The 22,629-nt window shown below is 39.4% G+C and overlaps 1 protein-coding gene across 1 annotated transcript in view; it reads left to right on the forward strand.

The window, feature by feature from the left end:
• Positions 1–20,420, forward strand: part of pcdh11 (protocadherin 11) — a 130,749-nt gene extending 110,329 nt beyond the window's left edge. Inside the window, 1 exon segment of the mRNA XM_063877297.1 lies at positions 16,065–20,420. Within this exon segment, the coding sequence (XP_063733367.1) occupies positions 16,065–16,525 (461 nt within the window). The 3' untranslated portion in view covers positions 16,526–20,420.
• Positions 20,421–22,629: the final 2,209 nt, after the last annotated feature.

Here is a 22,629-nt window from a genome sequence, read left to right on the forward strand (position 1 = left end):
AAGGAATAATGTTGTATCTAATTGCAGTTTCTTCACTATATTCACCAACTGGGTTTAATCCATCTCCATTCATGGCCATGGTAATCACAACATAGTCTGTGCTGCAGAATCACCGCCAAACATAATTCAGGCTGTTATAATTACACAACTGGCGTTGGCAGGAGCCTCCAAAGCCATCAATATAATCTACATACAGTTGGTTGTTTTCATTGATGTCTTAATATTCGAGGGAACACTGGACCTGAGCGAGTTGCTTTATTCAGCTCTATTGAAATTCAAACAGTGCTGCAGCCACTCGCTCGCTCTGTAAAAAACCTGCTGCATCCACAATATTGTTCTGCCTATTTGTATGTGACGGGAGGTCCCCTCTCCTGCCACGCTTCTACAGCACGAGGACTGGGTACAGTAAGAAATCAAATCCTCTGCTGAAACAACAGCTGTTTGTACTTATGTAATGGCTGCAGGATGACTGTTCATATCGTGGCTCGTTGAAGCTGTCACAATTCATTAATCTTGGGCCTGTCTGTGGGGCCACGCCGTCAAGTTGTTTTTGGATTGGACATCTGTGGCTAGACAGAAGCAGGACACATCATTTAAGCTGGCACCTCACACCTTTGCTGTTAGGATTTACACATTGATGCATGTAAAGTAACATTTCTAAATCAATATAAATGTAAAGTTATCAAGAGTAAAACACATACAACATGGATTTCTGTGGGCAAATGAGCACTTAATTTCTTGAAGGTGGGGTTTATACATGTCTGTGGCTCCCCCATGTGCAATGCTAAATGTGTTGTAGGGTAGATGTATTGCTGGTTACACGTTGCAACAGAGAGCCCTGCAGAGATACCTCAGACCGAATGGCACATCAAGCAGCTTAGCTGCAGTATTAGTGAGTCCTAAAGTAACTTTTTAATACAGCAAGACATTGAAAAGAGACACTGAGGGACACGATATGCCCTCTACTGGTGGATAAAAGCAAATCATTGAGGAGAGTCTGGTGCCTTCCTAATTTGCACACTTGACATAATGTTCTCAATATTACTAATTTTGTCAATTTTTATAACACAGATATTACATGTAGAGGTACATAATACCAGTAAATGAGTAATGAATTGTTTGCATGACCATTAGAGCTTTTTGTTTGATTTTGTGACATACTGCAAGTTACAGTAACTCTAACCATTTACAGTTTTTGCAAGTATGATTAGTTTAAGTTGATTGGTTAAGTTGGTCTCATTATGGCTAAGTTGAATTTTTATAAGCGCTTGATTTTGAATGGAACTTGGAAATAGAGGCACATTGTACAGTAATTAAAGAAAGGGAGATTATTTATTTATTTATTTTTTCATCTACTTATTGCCGATGTTTGCAAATTGGAACAAATGAATTATAACAGCATTGAAGCGTTAAAGTGAGATGTACAGTTTGGCCCAACCCATAATTGCTTTTTCAAAGACTAGCCTTGGAAGTAATTAGAGGTCGGAATAAAAAAACACTAACCATTCAGATAATCAGCCTGCCATTAACACCTTAGGGACTGTATTCAGTTATCAGCTTGACCCTTCTTGAAAAATACACTGTCCCTGCTTGATTTGCAGACTTTACTCTTAAGACACAAAGTGTTAGTGGATTGATTGGTGCAAAGGTCACCATGTAATACTCCCAGCATATTTATGGCCCAGGAAATTATTGACTAAACACAATGGATGGCTTCATACTAGTGCCGGCTGCTGTTCACATGCCCCATTCTGAGCGTTGTAAACTAATTACACAGACTCTTTCATTTTGCGAAAGAAAGTGTCATTTTATTGCCTGAACCTTTAATGATGGCCATTTACAAACTTGTGATTGAGCGTGGATTTCATTATGGAGAGAAATTCATCTTCAGTGATCAAATTGGAGAGGTTGGAGGAAGGGAGAAAGGGATGACAGGTGTATTCTGGTGAATATAATTACAATCGTTTGGCTCCAAACCACAATGTCAACTCAGCGACCTCTCATTTTTTAATATTTCGTTCGGAAGTAGTTTCACTTGATAGGTCTGACTTTACATCGATAAATACATGTTAATGTCAGATGAGACCAAAAATTCAAACTGTCTAAGGGAGCGCTAGACACCCTTTGGTTTGTATATTAAAAGATGACTTGAAAAGAACATATTTGAATTGTATCACACACCTTTTGGTTGTTTCCAGATCATACGGTTATCGTTCATTTGGCAACAGGTATAAGTGCAATCAACTGAATAATATCTGCCTGCTTTCGCATGCCAGCGCATCAACAGCTTTAAGGAAAAACAATTCTTGACTTTCAATAGGAAGTCATGCAGTTTTATTCATGGTTAATTTCATTTTTTTATAGTATTTCAGCTGCAATAATTGATGCTCCATCCATGGATCATTCCTTTCACAAGGAGGGAAGACAGCATCCTATTTAATGTTGTTATTTTCCCATTAAAACCTGAGAAAACATCAAAGGCAGAGTGATTTAATTAACAATGAAGAGAGTCTGTGTACAGCCGTCTGCATTTTGCAAATTACGCTTTGCTGAGAATAAGAGACTTATCAGGTCCATACAGACATCGCTGCACACCTCAAAAGAAGTTGTGGTGACACAAGGAAGGGGAAAATACATGTCTCCCCCTGACAGAATTATCCTCTTCACAGGTATTTACAGTTTACAGTTTACAGGTTGGAAAATTAATACCCTTTCTTCTGCTGCCAGTAGAGTTTACTATTCATTGTTGTGTGCTCTGTGAAGTGTGGACTGCACGGGAAATAACGGGGAGTGCCGTATATGGAATATCATTGTGAGTTGTTCCTTATAGCATTTGAATTCTTGATAATTGTTTTTGCCTGGAAGGTATCCCTAGGAAGCTGTTTCATAATGATTAGTACCCTCTTGCCACTTTGGTTCAGAAGTTTTTTGTCTGTTTACTTGTGGCTAAGATGTACAATATACCCCGGCAAACTAAGAGAAGTGCTCTCAACTTGTTTAATCTTAAAAATGAATAATATTTCAAATGTAAATGGAAGGAAATACTATTTGGGGCATGTTAACCACTTAAAATGTTAATTGTACAACCTTGCTCTTTAAAGACCTGTATGAATCAAAGCGCATTTGAAAAAAGGGTTGAAGCCAGATGCATTCCTCACAGTCGCTGAGCGCTGAACACATTGCTGCAATTGTTTAAGCTGGCAGATAGTTTGTTTAAAGTAATTCATCTTGCAAACTTTTTTTCAACATCTCAATGATGTTTTAAGGTGAGGTATGATGTCTGATTATATTTCCGTAATGAAATATGAATAGAAATGACTTGGGTCACATGCTTGCAAATTAGAAAATTAGTTTATTCTGCTTGTCAAAGAGATGGATGGTTAACATCCGGCCTTCCTTCAATCTGACTTGAATATGTTGACTCCCTGAGAGCCAGAGTAAATGAATAGAGTGGATGTGTGGGTGTGGAGTGGAAAAGACATAATGAAAGAAATGCTACAACCATGCGGTAGTGGAAACCATCACTGGATGTTTTTTTCTGGACTGTATTCCCCACTCCATGTTTTTCTTATTGTATGGACAACCTGCAGAGGAAGTTGCCTACTCCAGTGCAGGCCTTAATAAGTACCTGAAATGTTCCCCTCAAAAAGAGAATAAAGTCTCAAATATAAACAGCCAGAAGAAAGCGTATAAGAGAGAGCATAACAAGAGGTGGAGACAGACAGAGCGAGCTGAGGCAAAGTAGGAATGAAAGAGGCAGAGTAAAATAATTGTATTTGTTTTCTAGGGGTGATACTTTTAAACAATTCAATATCATACCCGTGTTTTGTTGCACAGTTCCTCCTCCTGCGTGACATTTTTGGGTTAGAAACTGCCTAAAACAGCTCACCATTGCCATGTTTCACATAAATTCACATGGAGATGTCTGCATAGAAATGATCTGTCTCGCTGTTGAAGAGCGATCTGGCACTATTACTCTGGTTTTAAGTGAGTCACCACCACAGGTGAGAGGAGGGAAGGGCAAGACAAAATAATGTTGCAATAGAAATGTCACATGTGATAGAGTCTCACTTATTACATGCATGTACTGAATTGTTCTTCAATGCCTGTTCATTGTGTTGCTAATGCCATTTTTGAATGTCATTTTAACCCACATTATTTCAGGGAGGAAAATGTTTCTGGTTCTTTATAGTTTATTTTAATTATCATTTTAATTATGGCTTGAATCAATCATGGACAACCTTTAGTACAATTCGATAAGCAACCGATTTCTTGCAAAGATAAACAATAAAGTCATCAAAACATGTGACAGAGGCTTTTAAGCCGTTTAGAATTAAATGTTAATCCAAAAACCATTTTGACTGCTACAACTTTAATAATAATAATAACAATACCATCATTTAAAATGTAAACCTAACTTGCTTGTTTTCCTTGATTCACCTGATTTTAGCTTTCACCCTGACTGTTTATTGCAGATGATGCTGAGGAGTGAGTGTGGGGGGAGGGTTGTGTGTATGTCATCAATCAGCATTAACCATCAGCTCCCAGCTATTGACTGATGATTCACCACGGCAAAATCTCCTCTGACTCTGAAATGAAAGGCAGCAGCGGCAGCAGCGGCAACGTGAGGCATAGACACTCAGTTGATTGGCACCTCATTGAGTCTGGCGGGGGAGCCTTTGATTGCACTAGCTGTCAATATCACATAATTGTTTTTCTTACATACATGGTGCCCTCTGTTTTTGCAGCAGGCTCTACTTTTCCATTTGCCTTCATAGCATTGTGCAGCTACTTTGTAGAACGTATTATCTTTTTGATCCATTATCATGAAGCGCACACATTAGCCGGCCATACAGTGATTTTATAGCTGCATTCACCCTGATGTTGACTCTTTGAGCTAAAAATAGTGTCGGTAGAATACCATCACCCAATATTTCATCGTAACATCAGTGCATTAGGATTCATAACCCATACCAGACAGCCAGATTAGCTGCATATGGTTGTAAATCTGTCCTTCACAGCTACCCGAGGATATATCGGAGTAGCCAGTTATGCCTTGAAACTTTAATTGGGCCACTTTCAATTATCACATTTAGTATGTTACTGGAATACATATACTGAGCACTCTTCTGTCTTGACAAGGAGGAACTCAGCGTGTATTCACTGAAGTCAGGTTAAAATTGAGTTTAAATTTCTTCTTAAATGGCACCCATAACTGCCAGAGAAATTGTTCAGGGCTGAGAGAGCAATACTGCTCTCCACCCCAAGGTCAGCGGAGAAGATGACATTTAATTGAAATTGAAACTGTCTACCTGATAGTTTGAAATAATTAGCAATATCATAGTGGCGAGAGGAAGAGTCGGGGATGACAAAAAATAAAGAGGACATCAGCTCCAGATAAAAACGGCAGACTGGGGGCAAGTCATCAATTCTGGTGAATTGAATGTCACTGTGATTGACTGGACTTGAGTCTGGATGTCACATATGAAACTCAAACAACTAATGCAAACAAGACATACAGTATGATTCTGAAACTCTGCCAGTAAGGATATGTGACTAGCCATCTCGCTTTTTTCAAGAAAATGTATCACTGGAACTACTTTGACCCCGGGTCTCATGCAATGGCCACTGAACATTAATGGAAACAAAGCCTCTTGTCTCTGGCCGATACATTATCATGCATGCATGCCTCCTAAAATCATCCATCCTGTACTGGTGGCTTTGTCCTCCCACCCGTAAAACAAACTCTGCCACCACTCACCCCTGAAAGACTTCAGAAGTCACTTCTGCAGGCCCCAACATTTCCACACCAGTTAATAAAGGGGAAATGAATTGTATCAGTGTTGCTGTCTTTGCTCATAGTGAATAGGAAATTATCATAGAGATGGGTATTGGTGCCTTCACACACTGAATTACATCGGGGGCGATCCTGTTTTTCTCTGTCACACACTCGCACACACAAACGCAATAGCTTGAAATAAACTGCAGGGTGAAATTGGCTATAGTGATGTCATCGTAAGAGTGGAGGTGGTAATAAGCCAAGAAGCTCTGGCTATTTTCTCCCACAAATCTACAGACACCAGGACATTCAGGCCTTTATTTTTTCAAACTTCCTGTCTGTCCACACCTTCCCCAGGCTCTGCTAAGACATGTCAACATTAGAGTCGATATAAGATGCGAGGCAGAAAAATTGTGACATAGCCTTGCCTCTTTGCGAGGTGTTTGTCATGTTAGAGAAGAATGAAATAACTGACATAAAGAGGATGGCACCCCGGGAAAAACAGTATATACAAGAGTCCTCAGGGCCTGACAGGCACACAAAATCAAAGATGTTCGGTGTTAATATCTGATTGTTAGCGCCCTAGGCAAAACAGCATAAAAGACATTGAGGTCAATGGGTTGCTGGCAGCCTCTAGAGCAAAGCGGTTGTGTGGCTATTTTCACCGTGTCCTCCTCTGTGGACTGTTGTAACCACTGGAGCATTCTCTTCATCATCACAGACAGAACACAATCAGCGGACCTACTTTCTGCTTTTGCCCTTTTATTTTATTGGATTTTTTTCTTTTGCGGCTATTTAGAAACCAAAGAGGAGCTGTTAGATTTGCCACTCAAGAAATTAGAGATGTGATGTAGACACGAAAGATGGTTTTCCAGCCCAAACGGTCTCATTGCATTTTGATGTACGCTGCTAACAATATATTTAGATCAGATCTAAAACTGTGAATAAGACAAATATATGCTTCACAATAATAAAACACTTTTTTTCAAGAACTATGGCCAAGGATTTATTATAATCAGTATGCAATGTCTCAGTATATAAGTAGAATTGAACTGACTGCAAAGTAATTACATTCAGTTATAATTGCATTTGTACTTACATGATATAAAAATGCTCGAGCTAGAGTAGTGAATAAGATCACCACACATCTTTGTTATGTGCAGTTAATTTGTGTCAATAGCACTGTGTGATAGGACTAGCTTTAAATCTATTAATTGTGTTTATGTAAGGGGACAGTTCTCATGATGAGACAGCCGTATGGTTATTTGGTCTGAGAGTGAAACTGTAATGAATGGGTTGTTTTACTTAGAGTGCTGATACAAACAGCAGCAAATGGAGTCTTTTCTTTTCCTCTGGTGAAATTAAGGCACTGCAGCAACAGTTATTTATAATATCAGAAATGTGGATCAAATCCATTTTTCTGAACAATCTTGCTGTTCATTTCAACGCCTGTTTTGCTTATGTTTCAGCGACTGCCATTCTACATACTCTTTCCCCCTTGTGTCTATCTGTATCCGTCACTCAGGCTGTTGGGAATGTTAGTTGACAATGCCTGCACTCAACACACCCCAAATGAAGTGCTTCGTGACAGAAACATTAACACAAGCCACTGCGTACCTCTGTGATTTTAGTGAAAGCATATATGTCAACAGGGCCTGGAGGAGTAAAAGGCATATATCTGAACTTTCAACAGCTGGTGTTTGGGTGGAGTTTTGTGACAGTCAACATCAAAACAGTAAAAAGTAAAGCTGTGATTTATTGAAAGTGCCGCTTGGATCTGCTTTCATGTTTGCCAGTGATACATTATATGACTTTTCTGCTGCTTTCAAGAACATGGCGATGCGGATGAATTAAACATGTTAAGCAGAAACAGGTCTTCTCTGAAAGCTTTACCCTTTTCATGATAACCCCTTTTTAGATATTCAGCGGACTTATCACAGCGTATAAATAGGACAGAATTCATTATTCAGGGAAGGTTTCAGTGAAAAATTAATAGTTGTCCCCGGAGGAGAATCTGTGGCGCTCCTGAAAAGGAAAACCTTTAAAGACTACATGCACTGGGGAATCTGGACCAAGTCTGCCCCTCATGTTAAAACCTTTACCATGCTACACTTCACACTAATACTGCAAATATAAGTTTGCTCAGCACTAATGACTATGACTAATACAGTACACAGTCTGCATTCATACCTAAGCTGTCCTCATGATATGTTGAAGCTGGAGGAAGAAACGGATAGCATAAGTGTCCGCTCCTGACACAGACGCCTCATATAGATTACCATTTTCACGATGCCTAGTCGGACAAAACACAGGGACTTAAGCTGTTGACTTCTGAAGAGTATGTCTTTTTGTTACTACACTGAATGATTTCAGATCCCTGTACAATAAACACACACCAACAACACAACACAAAATGTACAGCAGGTCCTACTCTCAGCTATAAGAGATTACAATTTCCACCATGCCCAGATCACTCATGCACTGAAAACTTGCCGCCGCTGGTGCTGAGTGGTTTTCAGCCTGCCAGTTATCCGTTGAAAGATGGTCTTCACGATGCCTTTGTATCCACTTCCTATCTGCCCGGCCATGGAGGCAATAACAGTAATGTATGGCTAAGGGAAAACAGAGCTAATCATCAATGACTGCAAGATATATAGCATATGCAGTGGCACCTTGTTTATTACCCTCTCTTCTCCTGCTGCTGAATCCATCGGCTATAGAGTCAGGCTGCCAGATCCGCAAGCTTCTTCAATGTTAATTTGATTCATTCTTGTTTTCCATAATAATTGGGGGCAATGGGTCAGTGTGATGAATTTGCTTGCTACATGACACAGGATGTAGCACGGAGGTGGCTGTTGTACAGTGTGTCTCTCCTGTCTCTCCTCCATCATGTGAAGGCCTTGTTTTTATTAGCTATTATCTGAAAACATCAATTTGTTGTAGCGGCTCCTTACGCAACAGGTTTTCCCTTTTTTTAAGGAGCTGCTTATGTTTCTAATCAGCTTTTAATTTAATTTTAAAAGGGAATCTTAGAGGGTTATAAGTGACATTTGCATTTTTAGATCAAAGTCATTTCCTAAAAAATCATGATTGTTTGGATAGTATTCCTCCTGGAACAATCCAATCTTGTTGCAAATATCAAACAGCTAAAGTCAGCTCCTACTTAATCAGCCTATTTTCCGTTTGTTCCTAATCCCTCTAAAAAAAGTTCCACTTCCTTTTTATTCTGCGCTATTTATTTTCATTTCCTAGACCTCACATTATCTACACAATATGGAAATGTTCAGACATTCATCCATGTGCAATGAATTTTAAGGTGGATTCTCATTTTTAATCTTATAAATATGCATTTATGTATTGCTTTCTTGTCAGTGACAGCCAGCTACAGTATATCCACTGCATCGTCCAGTGTTTGCAAGTGACGTCTCACAAGGAACGGAATGATTTCCTGCTCTTGTATGACATTTTCCAGAAAGATGATGTATATGTGTGTGTGTGTGTGTGTGTGTGGTGGTTTCTGTTTATGTGAGTGTGTGTGCATGTACATGAGCTTGCCTTGTGTTTCTACCCCCCATAGAAACTCTGTGCCCCTCCTCTGTGTGTCATTGTGGTGATGAGCGCTGATTGCAGATTGTTATGGTGTTTGCACCTCTCATCCATGTGGCCCACGCTGTGTATTTGGCCAGGCCTGATTGTGTTGATGGTGACACCGGCATCTTGTCCTCGGGTGGGGAGGCCCAATAGTAGTCCAGCAAAAATGAAGGAGATGTAATCAACCAATGTCACACACAAAGAATCAAGTGTGAAGCAGAAAGCTGTGTCTGTGTTCTACCTTCCCAACTGTGCTCTCTGTTGATGGAAATCACACCGTTGCTTGCTTTTAAACCTTTTGTGCTGAGGTGATATGAAAATGTGAGGGTTTTTTCTCCATCTGACAACAAAGGAGGCTTCATGATAAAGGAATTAACATTAATTTAGTCTGTACATTGTGTTGGTATTCTATATTCTGGGTGGAGAAATGGGGTGCTTCAACCTACAACATGTTTTTAATCAATTGTAACAAAAAGAAAGAAACAAGTGCCTGGCACAGCGTTGCTCAAGAGATCCTTTCTCTCTTTGTGCACTTTGTCCTCTCTCTGTGCTTTGTTATTTGTTTTGGTGTTCTAATCTCAACCAAGTCAATAATATTCTTTGTTGTCTGAAATTGTGTGTCAGGAACAAAAAGGCCTCCTCCTTTTGTTGAAAGTACCTGTCTGCGACTTTTCACTCTCTCTCAGACTCACAGATAAAGTAATCATTAGATGTTGTTTTCTGCCTGCAATTACTTTCGGTTACAATGGGTCAAACACTAGGAAAGCAAAAGGGGTCGAGAGGAGACAAGGCTAGATGGATTACAGGCGAGGAACTGTATAGGTCCCACAAGTGCTGATAAATACGTATGTGGCTCAGAGACTCTCCCTGTTCAGCGGCGTCTCAGTAAATGCATCAAAAGTAATTAGTCGGGAGTATATATGGACAACCTCGCTCCCCTCTTATCTGCACCACATTGTCTCCTTTTAAAAAGGCCATTCATTGCAAAGGGTACTATTTGTCTTAAAAAGCAAAGGAGCAATGACTTTGCCATTTCTTATATATCACTTTGCATCACAGCTGCACAGAATGTATGTTTCAATTCAAAAATCCACAGTATATCATTGGTTACGCATTAGCATTCATTGGCAGGCAGTTCTGAGAGCATGTGACAGCTGAAGAATAAGGCTATAAGATGAAGACACTTCTATTGTTTCATTCAACATTCCATAATAAAATGTCGTTAATAAAATGTAAAGTAGCTGTCTACCCCTGCATGTCTCCTTATAGATCTTAATACATGTCAGCCTCCTACATGGCACCCCTGACCTCTGCAGCACAGTTGATATCTGCCTTCCAAAGAGCACACCAAGTTTTATTGCTACAATGGAATATTTACTTCCTCCTACACGCCCTTGTCAGCAGTGACAATGACAGCTCTTATTTCCTTCGCAAGGGATTATACTGTACCTCCTCCTGATAAAAGTAAAGAAATCCAAATAGCATTTGAGTCTGACGTGTGGTGGAAAGTTAATTTGCTCATTGCTATAGAGACAGGCTTTTTCAGGGAAGTCACAGACCTTGCCTCTGTTTCTGCATATTCTTAAGGCAATGTGTATCCAGGACTTCTTAGTATTTCATACAGTTATAAATTCCGCAGAAAGCAGACTCATATGAGCTTTGTGATATCTTGAATGTAATCTTGAATTTAAGCGGGCTGTCATGTGTTTGTAATTCTGTGACAGTGAGATATTAGTCTCTCCTTCAAATGATGATTGCCACAGCTCTGAGCAAAGTAATGGCATCTTTCTTTTCAGTTCAGCACCAAAGGGTTTTAATAGTGCTATTATTATTAATGACCATCCATTTGCTTATCCAGATTGTACGGTTGGAGTGGGTATCAGGCTCAATGAAGTGAAAAAGTCTTGGTAATTAAGATTTGTATTATTTCTACTGTAATACTATTTGTTTGTAGAAAGCTTCCATATTATTGTGGATCTGTCTGATAGTGTATCTCTCACTCTCAAGCTCATCTTGTCCCTTATCACAAAATAATAATATGATAGCGATAATCTTTTTGTACTCATAATAGCTGTACTTACGGAACTACAAGATGGTTATTTCACACGTGATCAAAGACATGTTGGCCATTTCAAAAATACAGTACAACAAGATATCACCATTAAACCTGTTTTAGATGACATTCAAAGCGCTGGGCTGTAGGTGATAATGCTTTGGGATGTTAATGGAATATTTTCTTGGCATAGTTAAATTCTTGAATATGTATGAACTTTTGCACTTCAGTAAATGTAGTGCTAGTGGGAAAAACAACAACTTTTGAGCGTTCAATATTTTGTCTAAGTCAGTGAATATTTGTTACAGTGTTGCCTCGTGTATCAAACCTTAGACGACATATATATTTTATGGTGGGCTAGATATGGACCATTTTAAATCTTAAAACAGCAGACGTAACGTTAAACAAACAAACCTACATTTAAATATGGTCATAGCTTAACATGTTCTGAATGTGATATTCATTTGAAAAACCTTGAGAATGATGAATATACGTTTTAGGTAGAATGAAAAAACCTCCCCAATTACCACAGTAGAATGAGTCTGAGGAGTAGTCTACCTTCTTGATGGCTGTTTGAGGAATCTAATGTCCTAGATGCATGCAATTATCCTTTTAATTAGCAATAATGAGTTTGTGCATGCTGTTATAATAGGTTGGATCATGATATGTGTGCAGAACTTAATGTGAAGCTCATCAAGATGTATCTGGCTCTGTCAGTAAATATCATCAACTGTCGTGCTAAATATCTCATGCCATTGTGCTGAAAAGCCGTCTAATATGCATCCTAGCTGTGTGCATGTGTTTCTGCCTGTCAGAACGTGCATCTGCATTTCATGGCCATTAGAGAAAACAAGGGAAATTGAAAGTATACTGTTAAAATATAAATATGATAGTCATAAAAATCTCTCAGCATTTCACACATCTTTGAACAACCTTATGTGTTTGAGCCTGGCGCCGTGTAGTATTGCTAAATCAAACCATTACTTCCCTTTGATGCCAAAATGTAAACATTTCTCTTTTTATTACCTACTATGTACAGTAATCAGGCCATTATTATGCGGCAGCATGGGCCTTAACATTTGTATTTCACCTTATAATTTCAGCTTTTCAGCCTGCATTAATACACGGAACAGAAAAGCAATTTTCACATTTTACTAGAAATATCTTATATCCACTTCTGTTTAGAAGTTTGTAGTGGAGACTCAGGTGTGCCATGCATGGCAGTTAATTGTTTTAAATTAGAACAAAAGTGTGTTTTCTGGGGGGGGGGGGTTATATCAGAGCTGCAATTTAATAGATATTATTATCCATGAATCACCTGCATGCCAGCGGGTTAGAATATAACAAAAAGTGTTTGATCAGGTGATGTGAACAATAAGTTGAACACATCTTGAACACATGTTTCATTAATATGTTTATTACAAGCAGTCTATAGTTTGGCGTCTAGGCTCGGGCCTCATCACTCCACATATTAACGTAGAACATTCAGTGATGTTTAGATAACTAAACCCCGAGCCTGGCGAGGTGGAGGAGGAAGCTGGGCTGGTGGTGGGGCGGGCGAGCATCGCCAACGTCAACGCATTAGCAGCGTGGAAACAGCAGTAGCGGCAGCGGCATTAGCGAGGCAGAGGTAGGCAGATCTCACAGCTTAAATGAGTGACGAGGGGCGTTATGTGCGAATGTATCATTGGTTCTCGAGTTGACTGCCTGAACTAGCTCACAGGCTTCGCCCCATAGAATGAACATGAACACTTCTTGGACACTCAAAATAAATATTAATTTTAATATGGCCTCTAAGTTGGATTTAATTGCAAAGATATTACAGGTATTAAAGTGATTGATTATAACTCTATTATATTTTCAAATTAAAATATTATGAAAGCAATCACATTATAAATACTGTGGGAATTTGAATTCCAAGTTGTATTTAAGTGCAAAAAATATCACCGCACTTTTCTGTAATGTTGTGTATGCAGCATTCTCTAATCTCTCTTTTACAAATGTCCAACGCTTATACAAGCTGTAATGTTTGACCGCACGGACGGAATGTCAGCTGAAGGTGGATGCAGCGGTGTTCGATCTCAGGCCGGCCAAAGGATGTGTTGATGTTGCAGAACAAGATTGCTCTAGGCTACCGCTGTTATTGACCTTGCATATGACCATAAGATCAAAACGTAGGAGTGTGGCACTGCAGGGGTGTCTGGAAATTCACAACAAAATAGATAATGGATTAGGCTTCCATGTAACAGAGCAGTCAAATTAGCCTGCAGGCTGTTTTGAATTGGAACATGAATTGAATATCACTTCATTCCTGGAGTCAACAGCAGTCAGTTGATTGCAGGTAAACTTGTGTTACATATTCATTCAAGTCAGCAGAGTAACTATAAAGATATGTTTTATAGTTTTTACAGTTTGGTTTCAACCCCATCACCACTTCTCAGAAAAGAACTATCATTTCAAATGAAAAGGTATGATCCAAGCCACGATGTCTATTACAACCCAATTGTTTGCCATTATCCCCACTTGTCTGCCATTCAAATTTCCTTAAAGGGAATGTAGAAAAGAATATTTTCAGCATCAGGGGATCCGGGGCGTCAGTGATGTGTGATTCCATCCCAAAAGCTCCGCGGGGTACAGTTGTTTCCCCTGAATACAAAAGACAACGGCATCACAAGCAGGCTGCAGCATACCTCTAGCTGACGAAGGCAGCCAGAGCTGTCAGCGACATCACTCACGCACAGCTCCCACCCTCCCAAACCCGCCACCGCCTATCCAAACTATCCCGCTGGAATTGAAAATAGTACGGGCCCATGTCTTTTTTGTTAAGGCTGGATGTGAAATATTGCATACAGAACGGTGAGGCACTGAAGGCTGTTGAAACAGAACGGCTGTGAGTTCAAGCTGTGTGAAGTCACGGAGCCACAGACTTACCTTTCATTTGTAAAATACGCCAAGTCAAAGTCAGCTTCACCTATGGCTGCACTGATCATTTAAAGTTGAGGAGAAGAGAGAAAATCTGGCAGAGATTCAATTCTTAATGTGAGTGTTTCTGTTTGGAATGTTTATTTGTGTGTCAATATGTATGCTGGTGGAATAAGAAGTTCATGCTAATAGCATTACCTCGTCAAAAATGACAGTACCCTGAAAAGATATTACCAACAGCAGAAAATACTCTGAGAGAGATTGAGTCAGGGCACATCCGAGACTTGGCTTGGCCCTTTTGTGCTAGCTCAGAGAATGAGAAAGCAGCATCCATTTTTGCCTTAATGAAGTTAGTGACCCTCTGAAAGGTGACACATTTACCGCCCAGGGGATTTATACACTCCTGCTCCAAGGCTCCAGTTCAATATTGAGAGGACAGATTTGACTCCACGTGGGCACTCCAAATATATCCTCACAATTTATACCAGGCGATTCATTTTCAGACACCGCTCTCGTAATTAAAGTTGACGCTGTGCTATTCAATCTGAGAAAAAAATTGAGTGCATTTGGCCGTTATACAACATTTTATTTTTTGGAGTCCGAACTGGAATCACTGATGTAGGGTAATCAGAATATTACTTTTCATTTAGTAGTATTACATCTACAAGGGGGATAAAAGATTTGCAGATGTTTGTGGAATAGAACATGCAGAACTTGTGTGTGTGCGTGAAGGAAATAGTTGTCCCCGTGTTCTGGGGTCTAAGATCGCTTAATTATTTATAGCATACTTACTTATGCAAATAAACTAAATAATTTCTACATGACAGCTTGAAGCTGAGGCCTAGAGGAGCGATGTGATGTTTGAATGAGGACCCGTCTTTCCTTTGCATGGCCTACGAAATATAACACTGCAGGCTCCTGGTTGCCTTGGTGCACACTGTTTTACATTCTAATTATCCGGCTTGACAGGCTTTATTGCTGAGGCTCAATGCTGAGGCCTCATCCCAGACTCATTCCACATGTGATGTCAGCGCCGGGATAATGAGATAAGATAGTGCTTAGCCTTGCCCAGTCGCCTCCTCTTTCACATACCCAGATTTTCCTTGCATTTCATATCTGCAATTCCACAATTAACCATGTATATTGATTGCACCTGAATTGGCTAAAAGGATCCTGGGATAATACATTTTTTTCCACCAGATCATCATTTTTGAGCGTTCTTATTTTACCAGATTTATTTTGGATTCTGAAAGATCAGAAGGTTTGATAGTAGTGCCTCATTGACAGTGATTAAAATAAACAATGCGTTGTTAAGATGTTCATTAAATATTTAACACAGCAAAGTCAATCCGAGACACAAACAGTGAGACATTTTTTTCTAACAATAATTAAGCTACAGGGAATTCCTTGCATATTGTAGGTAAACAGACAGAGTCATGGGAATGCCGATGGAAATTAAATGCTCTGTTGGTGTCTTTCTCCTTACAAGATGAAATTAAACATTTATCACTGACTTTCATTCCATTAAAAGGCTGACATTGTGTGGGTCACACTGACAAGACGACAACTTTCTTGTATTTACATTATGATTCATGAGTTTATGCACTGCTTCTACAACACCCCTGTAAAGTCTTTGCGTTTCTAGCTGCACTCCCTGTATTTTTGACCTGTTGGATTAACTGTGTTGTTTTCCCTTTTTTCTCTCTTTATGTTTTGCAGCCATCGAGGTGAACCTACAAAAAGCCTTGGCTGAGGCCTCTGAGACCTGTACCCAGGAGTGTCTGATACTGGGCCACTCTGACAGCTGCTGGATGCCCCCAGCCCTGGCCCAGTTCCAGGGTCCTGGCCTAAACAGCCCCACCTCTACCCCCATCACCACCGCCATCACCGGTACAATGCCCTCTTTTGGCTTCCAGCAGAGCTGCGCCCGGGGAGCCAAAGCTAACATGATCGGCATGGGGGTCATGGATGGTCGCCATACACTGGGCAGGTCTGTGCCCAAAAAAGATGAACTGGACAAAGGGATCAACCGGCCGCAGTTCTACAACACCCTGGATAGACACTGCAGTAAGAAGGAGGAACCAATCAAAGTGATTCCACTGGCGAGCTTCTCCTCCCCTGGGCAGCAGACGCCCACTGGCGTGGGCAGCAGCTCTTTCTTACACGAGCACCAGTTGTAAGAGTGACAGACAGATCTTCCTTGACCTGACATACATTTGACTCAATCCATAGACGGCTTGTGACTTTATTTATCAGTATGTATGCGTACGCGTGGAGGTATGCATAATCTGAATAACTTTGACCAGCTCCAGCTCAGTTTTACTAATGAAGACTTCTGAGAATGGATTTGATCATGAAGATCTTGTTCAGACAAAACCACATGGGATCAGTCTGACAACTAAAGCAGTAGAAAAGAAATGTAAGTCTTAACCAAGCAGCCCCATGTATATTAAATAAAGGTAGTTCTATACCAAAGTAGTTCCATCGTAGAAAAAGATAATTTTGCTTTCTGTTTGCTGATGTTTGCTTAGTGGTAAGAAAGAGCAATGTACGCTTTATGTACGCTTGGGCCCAGCTTAGTGGGACTGTGTCCTAAAAAAAACAATTTCTTTGTGCAAAAACTCTTGCAAATATAGTACTCTGTGTTGAGCGAGCTAAATTGGGCTAAATGTTAATGATGAGCTCTGAGTGGATGGTGTTTCTGTTCAATTTCTAGTGAATTATTGCTCTGTACAACACGCAGCACAAAAACTCCTTTGGTGGTGGAATGTTTTCTTTTGTCTTGCCTGAAAGTGTTTCAGGAGTCTATTTTGGTCAGGGGACTGCAGAAGGATAAAAAAAAATAAAGTCTACAAAGCATAACTAGGCCAATGGTAGACAACACCGGTAATCTTTTGCATACTACATTTTCACCATGGACCAGCACACAAAATGAAACTGAAAAAAACTCCTGCACGTCCACACTTGCACAACATGTTTCTCATTGGGTAGTTGCTCCATCTCTGCCAACTCCATTAAGAAAATGTTCACTTCTTGCAATATCTCAGCAGCTTAGTCTCCAAAGGCACAGACAGATATGCTTTGGAAACGTACCTTTTGTTTCCCTCCCTTTGTTTGTTCTATTTTTCACATGTAGCTGCTCAGAAACATACCATAATAACGGCTGTGGAGCCAATTATAAAAAATATCTATGTAATTATTTTGAAGTGTGATCTCAGGAGCAACCCTCATTGTGGTTAGGAGGTCTGGAATGGTGCTTTTGGCAAGCCAGAAACCTGCTCTGCATGTACAGAGGCAATGAAACGGTGGCAAGCACTGAGAATTTACAGCTTGAATTGCGTCCTATCTTCCCACCAAATCATTAATAACACCTTTTTTTCTCGCTATTAATTACCAATGTGTGTTTCTACAACTCATTTTTGCTGCAAAGTTTCTTTTATTAGTTTTTACTATGTGTTGACATTGTAATAATAGTCCAGGGTGCAACAATTATTTAGCGCCCTAGTCTATCTGAATTATTGATTTTAATATAATTTTTTGCAGTTATCATAAAGATAAGCTTTGGCACAATTTGAAAGGGCCTCCCTGCAGGCTGCCCCTCCCCATGACTTCATCATGCACACACTGCCTAACTGCCTGTGTGTGTAAATTGTACTGATGATGATAACTGCTTTAGACTAACTCGCCGCTGTAACAGATTGGGTGCAGTATAATCTATTGCTACGGAAATAAGTGACTTCGCTGATATCCATTTTTCTTGTCAGTAAAATCCAAGCCAGGTGTCTACACCATCAGGTATATGATTCATGCGATTCATTTTCCCGTACCATCTTGCAAATTGGGAACAAGCCTAAACTTATAATGCAACCTGGCATTCTCTAGGGAATTGGCGCAGGGCAAATTGTTCTTGCTTGGTCTTAGTTATCACAACTATTCTCTCTTTTATTTGGGGTCAGGACTCTTATCATTATAAAGAGGATTTATCTGAGAGTCAGTAAAATGATCACTTCAAGGAACAGTGTGTCAACGACATGCAGTCAATTAAGAAAATGAATTTATTTCAAAACAAGCAACTAACACCTGTGAAAATGTCCCACTATGGGAATCCATTTTCCTTGCTTTTCCTCCATCCCTTTTCATCTAATTTCATTGTTATGATATAGACATGCATCTCCAAATGATATGTACAATACACATATATCAGAAGCAGCACAGAAAAACTGATGTCACTGAAAATTGGAATTTTATAACTCTGACAAAAGCAAATCCAACCCACTCTTTTATTAAACCAAATGTTGCCTCAAAAAAAAGTATTTTCAGCCTCTGTTTACAATCATGCGAATAAGTAGGGCAAACTAATTCCTGGTTGGATCTTTTCAACAAAAATAAACAAAAAAATAACAATTAGGTTTTCAAGAAACTTTCTCATTCATTAACAATAACAAGGACAGTCAGTTTCTGCTGGAGTGTTTTTAAATATCCCACAGGAAATTGTGCCCTTCCTCATACCATAGAGGGAGAGAATATCCATGAAATGTATACAAAATAAAACACAAAAATGTGATTGTTTGAAATCATTTATCCAATCACATGTGTACAGTGAGCACAATATTATCTGTAATCCACACTGTTTTAACTTACCTTGCCTACATAATTCGTATGTATTTTAATAAAGCCGCTACATTAATTGAGAGACATCTTCTAGAGGGAATAGAATAATAACTGCATGAATGTACTTGTGCTTTTATTACAAACATGACTTTTCTGTCTACTGCAGTCCTATTTTGTTTTATCATATAACCTTCTAGAGGCAAAAGTGCTGGTGCTTGATTCATTTATTTTTCAAACAAAGAGCATACCATATGAATGTGCATTTGTTTTTCTAGGATGATGCTCCCCTGAGAGTACGTAATGTCGCTCTGTGTCAAAGGTGTTCATCTTTCACAAAACACACAGTGAAATGGATCACAGGTTTTCACTTTGCATGATTCTGCTCTCATTGTTATTTTCCTATTTTTCTGATTCCCTCTGCCCCAAAAGCAAAAGATAGTATACCTGAAACTGAAGATTGCTTTTTTATGTTCAGACTTTTTCTATTCAAAATGTGTGTCATGATTACCATGTCGATTTGTCTCATACTTTGCATGAACTGTTTGGACCTCCACAAGGTGTTTCTTGACACTTGACTATGTAGTTCATGCATCCATCATTATATTCAGTGTCAGTATTGATGTTTACTGCTCTACCTGTTTGTCTATCTTATGGAACAAAACAAATGTGACACGGTGTAAACATTCAAACTTTGTGAAGTGTGCGTACCACTTATGCCTCTACGTACACACAACTATCTATCCTGTCAGGTAAACTGGATTTTAAACTGTACATAGCAGTACCCCTATGAACTACTATAATGAACACAAAATGGAAATACATCTACAGTAAAGAATAAAGGCTACAGGCTAACAACTGGAATTCACTATGTTGATAAAAAGGAAAAGGGGAAACCATTAGAAATGATGAGATGACAATCTCTCTTGTAATGTAAATGGTAACATATGCATACTATTGATGGGAGTGTGATTGAATGTGTTTATAGGTGATCCTGTATGTGTGAGAGAGAGTGTGTGTGTGTGTGTGTGTGTGTGTGTGTGTGTGTGTGTGTGTGTGTGTGTGTGTGTGTGTGTGTGTGTGTGTGTGTGTGTGTGTGTGTGTGTGTGTGTGTGTGTGTGTGTGTGTGTGTGTGTGCACATCTGTGTGTACTGGCATGCACCTTGCCAGGATATTTTATGTACACAAATGTATCTTGTATAAAACTATATCAAAATATGATATAAGACTTAAGTATATGCTTGTAAATTAGTCACCGGTGAGTAAATTCAAGTTTTGCTTTGACAGAAGGCTTCGATGCTTGCCAGCAAATCTGTATTGGTTAGTGAAAGCTATACAGTCTGTGTTGTCATGCCTTTGTAAAATATCCCATTTAAACCTATGAAAAAAATGACCTTCCATATGGTGAAATGATTTTTCTTGTCATTGAGTTTTACTTGAGCCATTAAATATTGAGTCCTCAAAGAATGCATGGATCACGCTTGTCCTTCACTTTACATTGTTGTTTGATTAGGTATTGCTGAGAGCATTGTCATATCAGTGATAGATGTGACATAAGGGCATACTGTCACACTACTCCAATTATGGCAATTACAAGCTAATGATAGAAGACCCATCAAATTGGACATGGCATTTCACCTTCATCATTTCTGAAAATTAATACCACTGGGAAAATAACTCAACCTATGACATATGAGTATATTTATGGGAAAAAAGAAGAAGGTTAACCCTTATTAATCATGGTAAGTAGCACAGGTACTATGAAGAGTATAGGCTCAAGTAGGAGTAACTTTAACACCTCCACTAAAGCACTGAGCAGTTTTAATAGCTATAAAATATGTCATTTGAAGCAGCTAAGGGTTTTACATGCTAGTTGACAAAAGCGAAATGTTATAATTACAGCAAACAAAACACTATGTTTGCCTCTATGTCCTTAGTACAAGGGAAATGCCACATTGTACCTCTTTTGTATTTATTACTCAGTTGCCTTTATAGTGCCATACTGGTAACATACCATAGAGTATATGAAATAAGGACGCAATTCCCTTAAAGTCACCCGTAGATTTCCAAAGAGCCGTATGAATTGTGTTTCTCGTTGCATCCAAATCTTGGCAGTTACAAATCCACCGAACTGGGGCCCAAGTTACCTAGCATTGTAGAGTGACCTGTGATGGCACAAAACTGTCCCTCACAGAAGCCTTGCCAACCATGAGGAGACCAATACTCTGTTTTTGGTCTCTGCCAAATCCTGATAAAATATCTAGACTTTTGGCCACTGTTCAACATCTGGTTGCTTACTTGGTCTGTTGTTTGGTACTGTATAGCATACAGAGATTTGAAAAAAAGCGATAAATATAAAAGGCCCTTTATTTTAAATACGCTTCGTTGTTTTTTTGTGTACAGTATAACAACCAAAACCATTGTAAAATGTACATATATTTGTATCATATGTGGATATAGATGTATTTTATTGGATGTACATTAAAAAAAATACTAAAAAAATATATAAAAATAGATGATCGTCTAAAGGGCACTTTGATGAAATCTGTTTAGGAAGGGCATAAGCACTCATCGATCAATTCCCACATTTTGATTTGGTACAAATCAATGAGCTTCCCGTCACAAGGTCGCTCCTTTCCCCATTATACCATTCAGCCATTATCATACCAGAGTGGGCCAAAGGCTCCAGGAAGTAGCCTATACATTTCAGAGGAAAATCAATAGAACACAATAAACCTTAATTTTAGCATTTTGGTTCTAAGGCCAAGAACTTAATGCAAATTTAAGCTAGGAGTAAAGAGAAGAATAATATTTTCATTTATGTGTCATGACTCTCCTGAATGTCAACTTTGATTCATTGTAGACTCACTGTGCATTTTCATCTCACAGCGACTTTTGCCTGTGGTTATGTGACCTCACGTCCCGTAAAGGTACAGAAACCTTTTCGCATTGCATTTTAGTTGTTTAATTTTTCCTTTCCTTGGCCATTGCTTGTTTTAGAACCGTACAGTGTATCTATTCATTCATCCATCCATCCATGTAACCCACCCCTGCATCACTCCTTGTGTCCATCCATCCATCCATGAGCTTTGTTGCCTCAAAGGCAACTCTGCAACAGTTTCGACAATCCCCCTGGGCAATGAGTCCTACCTGAGGCCCTTCTACCTTAATGCTTTATCCTCTGTGCTCTTATGAATAGAAGCCCTCAGAGGGGAAACTTCAAGCATACAGTATGGTGCAGGGGTTGATGTTCACAACAACAGGATATGACAGGATCTTTTGGCACTGACTCATAACTTGTACGACACAAAGAGACATGTCCTGTATCTCGTAATGTGCCAAAGGCTTGCTGGACTGTGTCATCTTGCCTCATCTTCAGCATATGTTCAGTCCCCAATCTCCTTAAGAGAGCCGGCTGTGACCTGCCCCATTGCTTTTCCATGGTAATTGGCTAATAATGAGACAGTGGCAGTGCAGAAGATGTCCACAATGTCAAAACATATGCATACACAACTACACCAATCTGCTTTTCCAGTAATTACTGCATATTTAAACAGAAAGGACTTTGTGAGCACGCTGAGTGCTTGTTTTTTTTTTCTCACCCTACACACACACACCCTTCATTCCCATGTGCTAACAGGCCAACTTATTGTAAGCCTACTTAGTTCTCAAGGTG

Source organism: Eleginops maclovinus, chromosome 23 (genome assembly GCF_036324505.1).
Source record: "Eleginops maclovinus isolate JMC-PN-2008 ecotype Puerto Natales chromosome 23, JC_Emac_rtc_rv5, whole genome shotgun sequence".
NCBI classification, from domain to species: domain Eukaryota; kingdom Metazoa; phylum Chordata; class Actinopteri; order Perciformes; family Eleginopidae; genus Eleginops; species Eleginops maclovinus.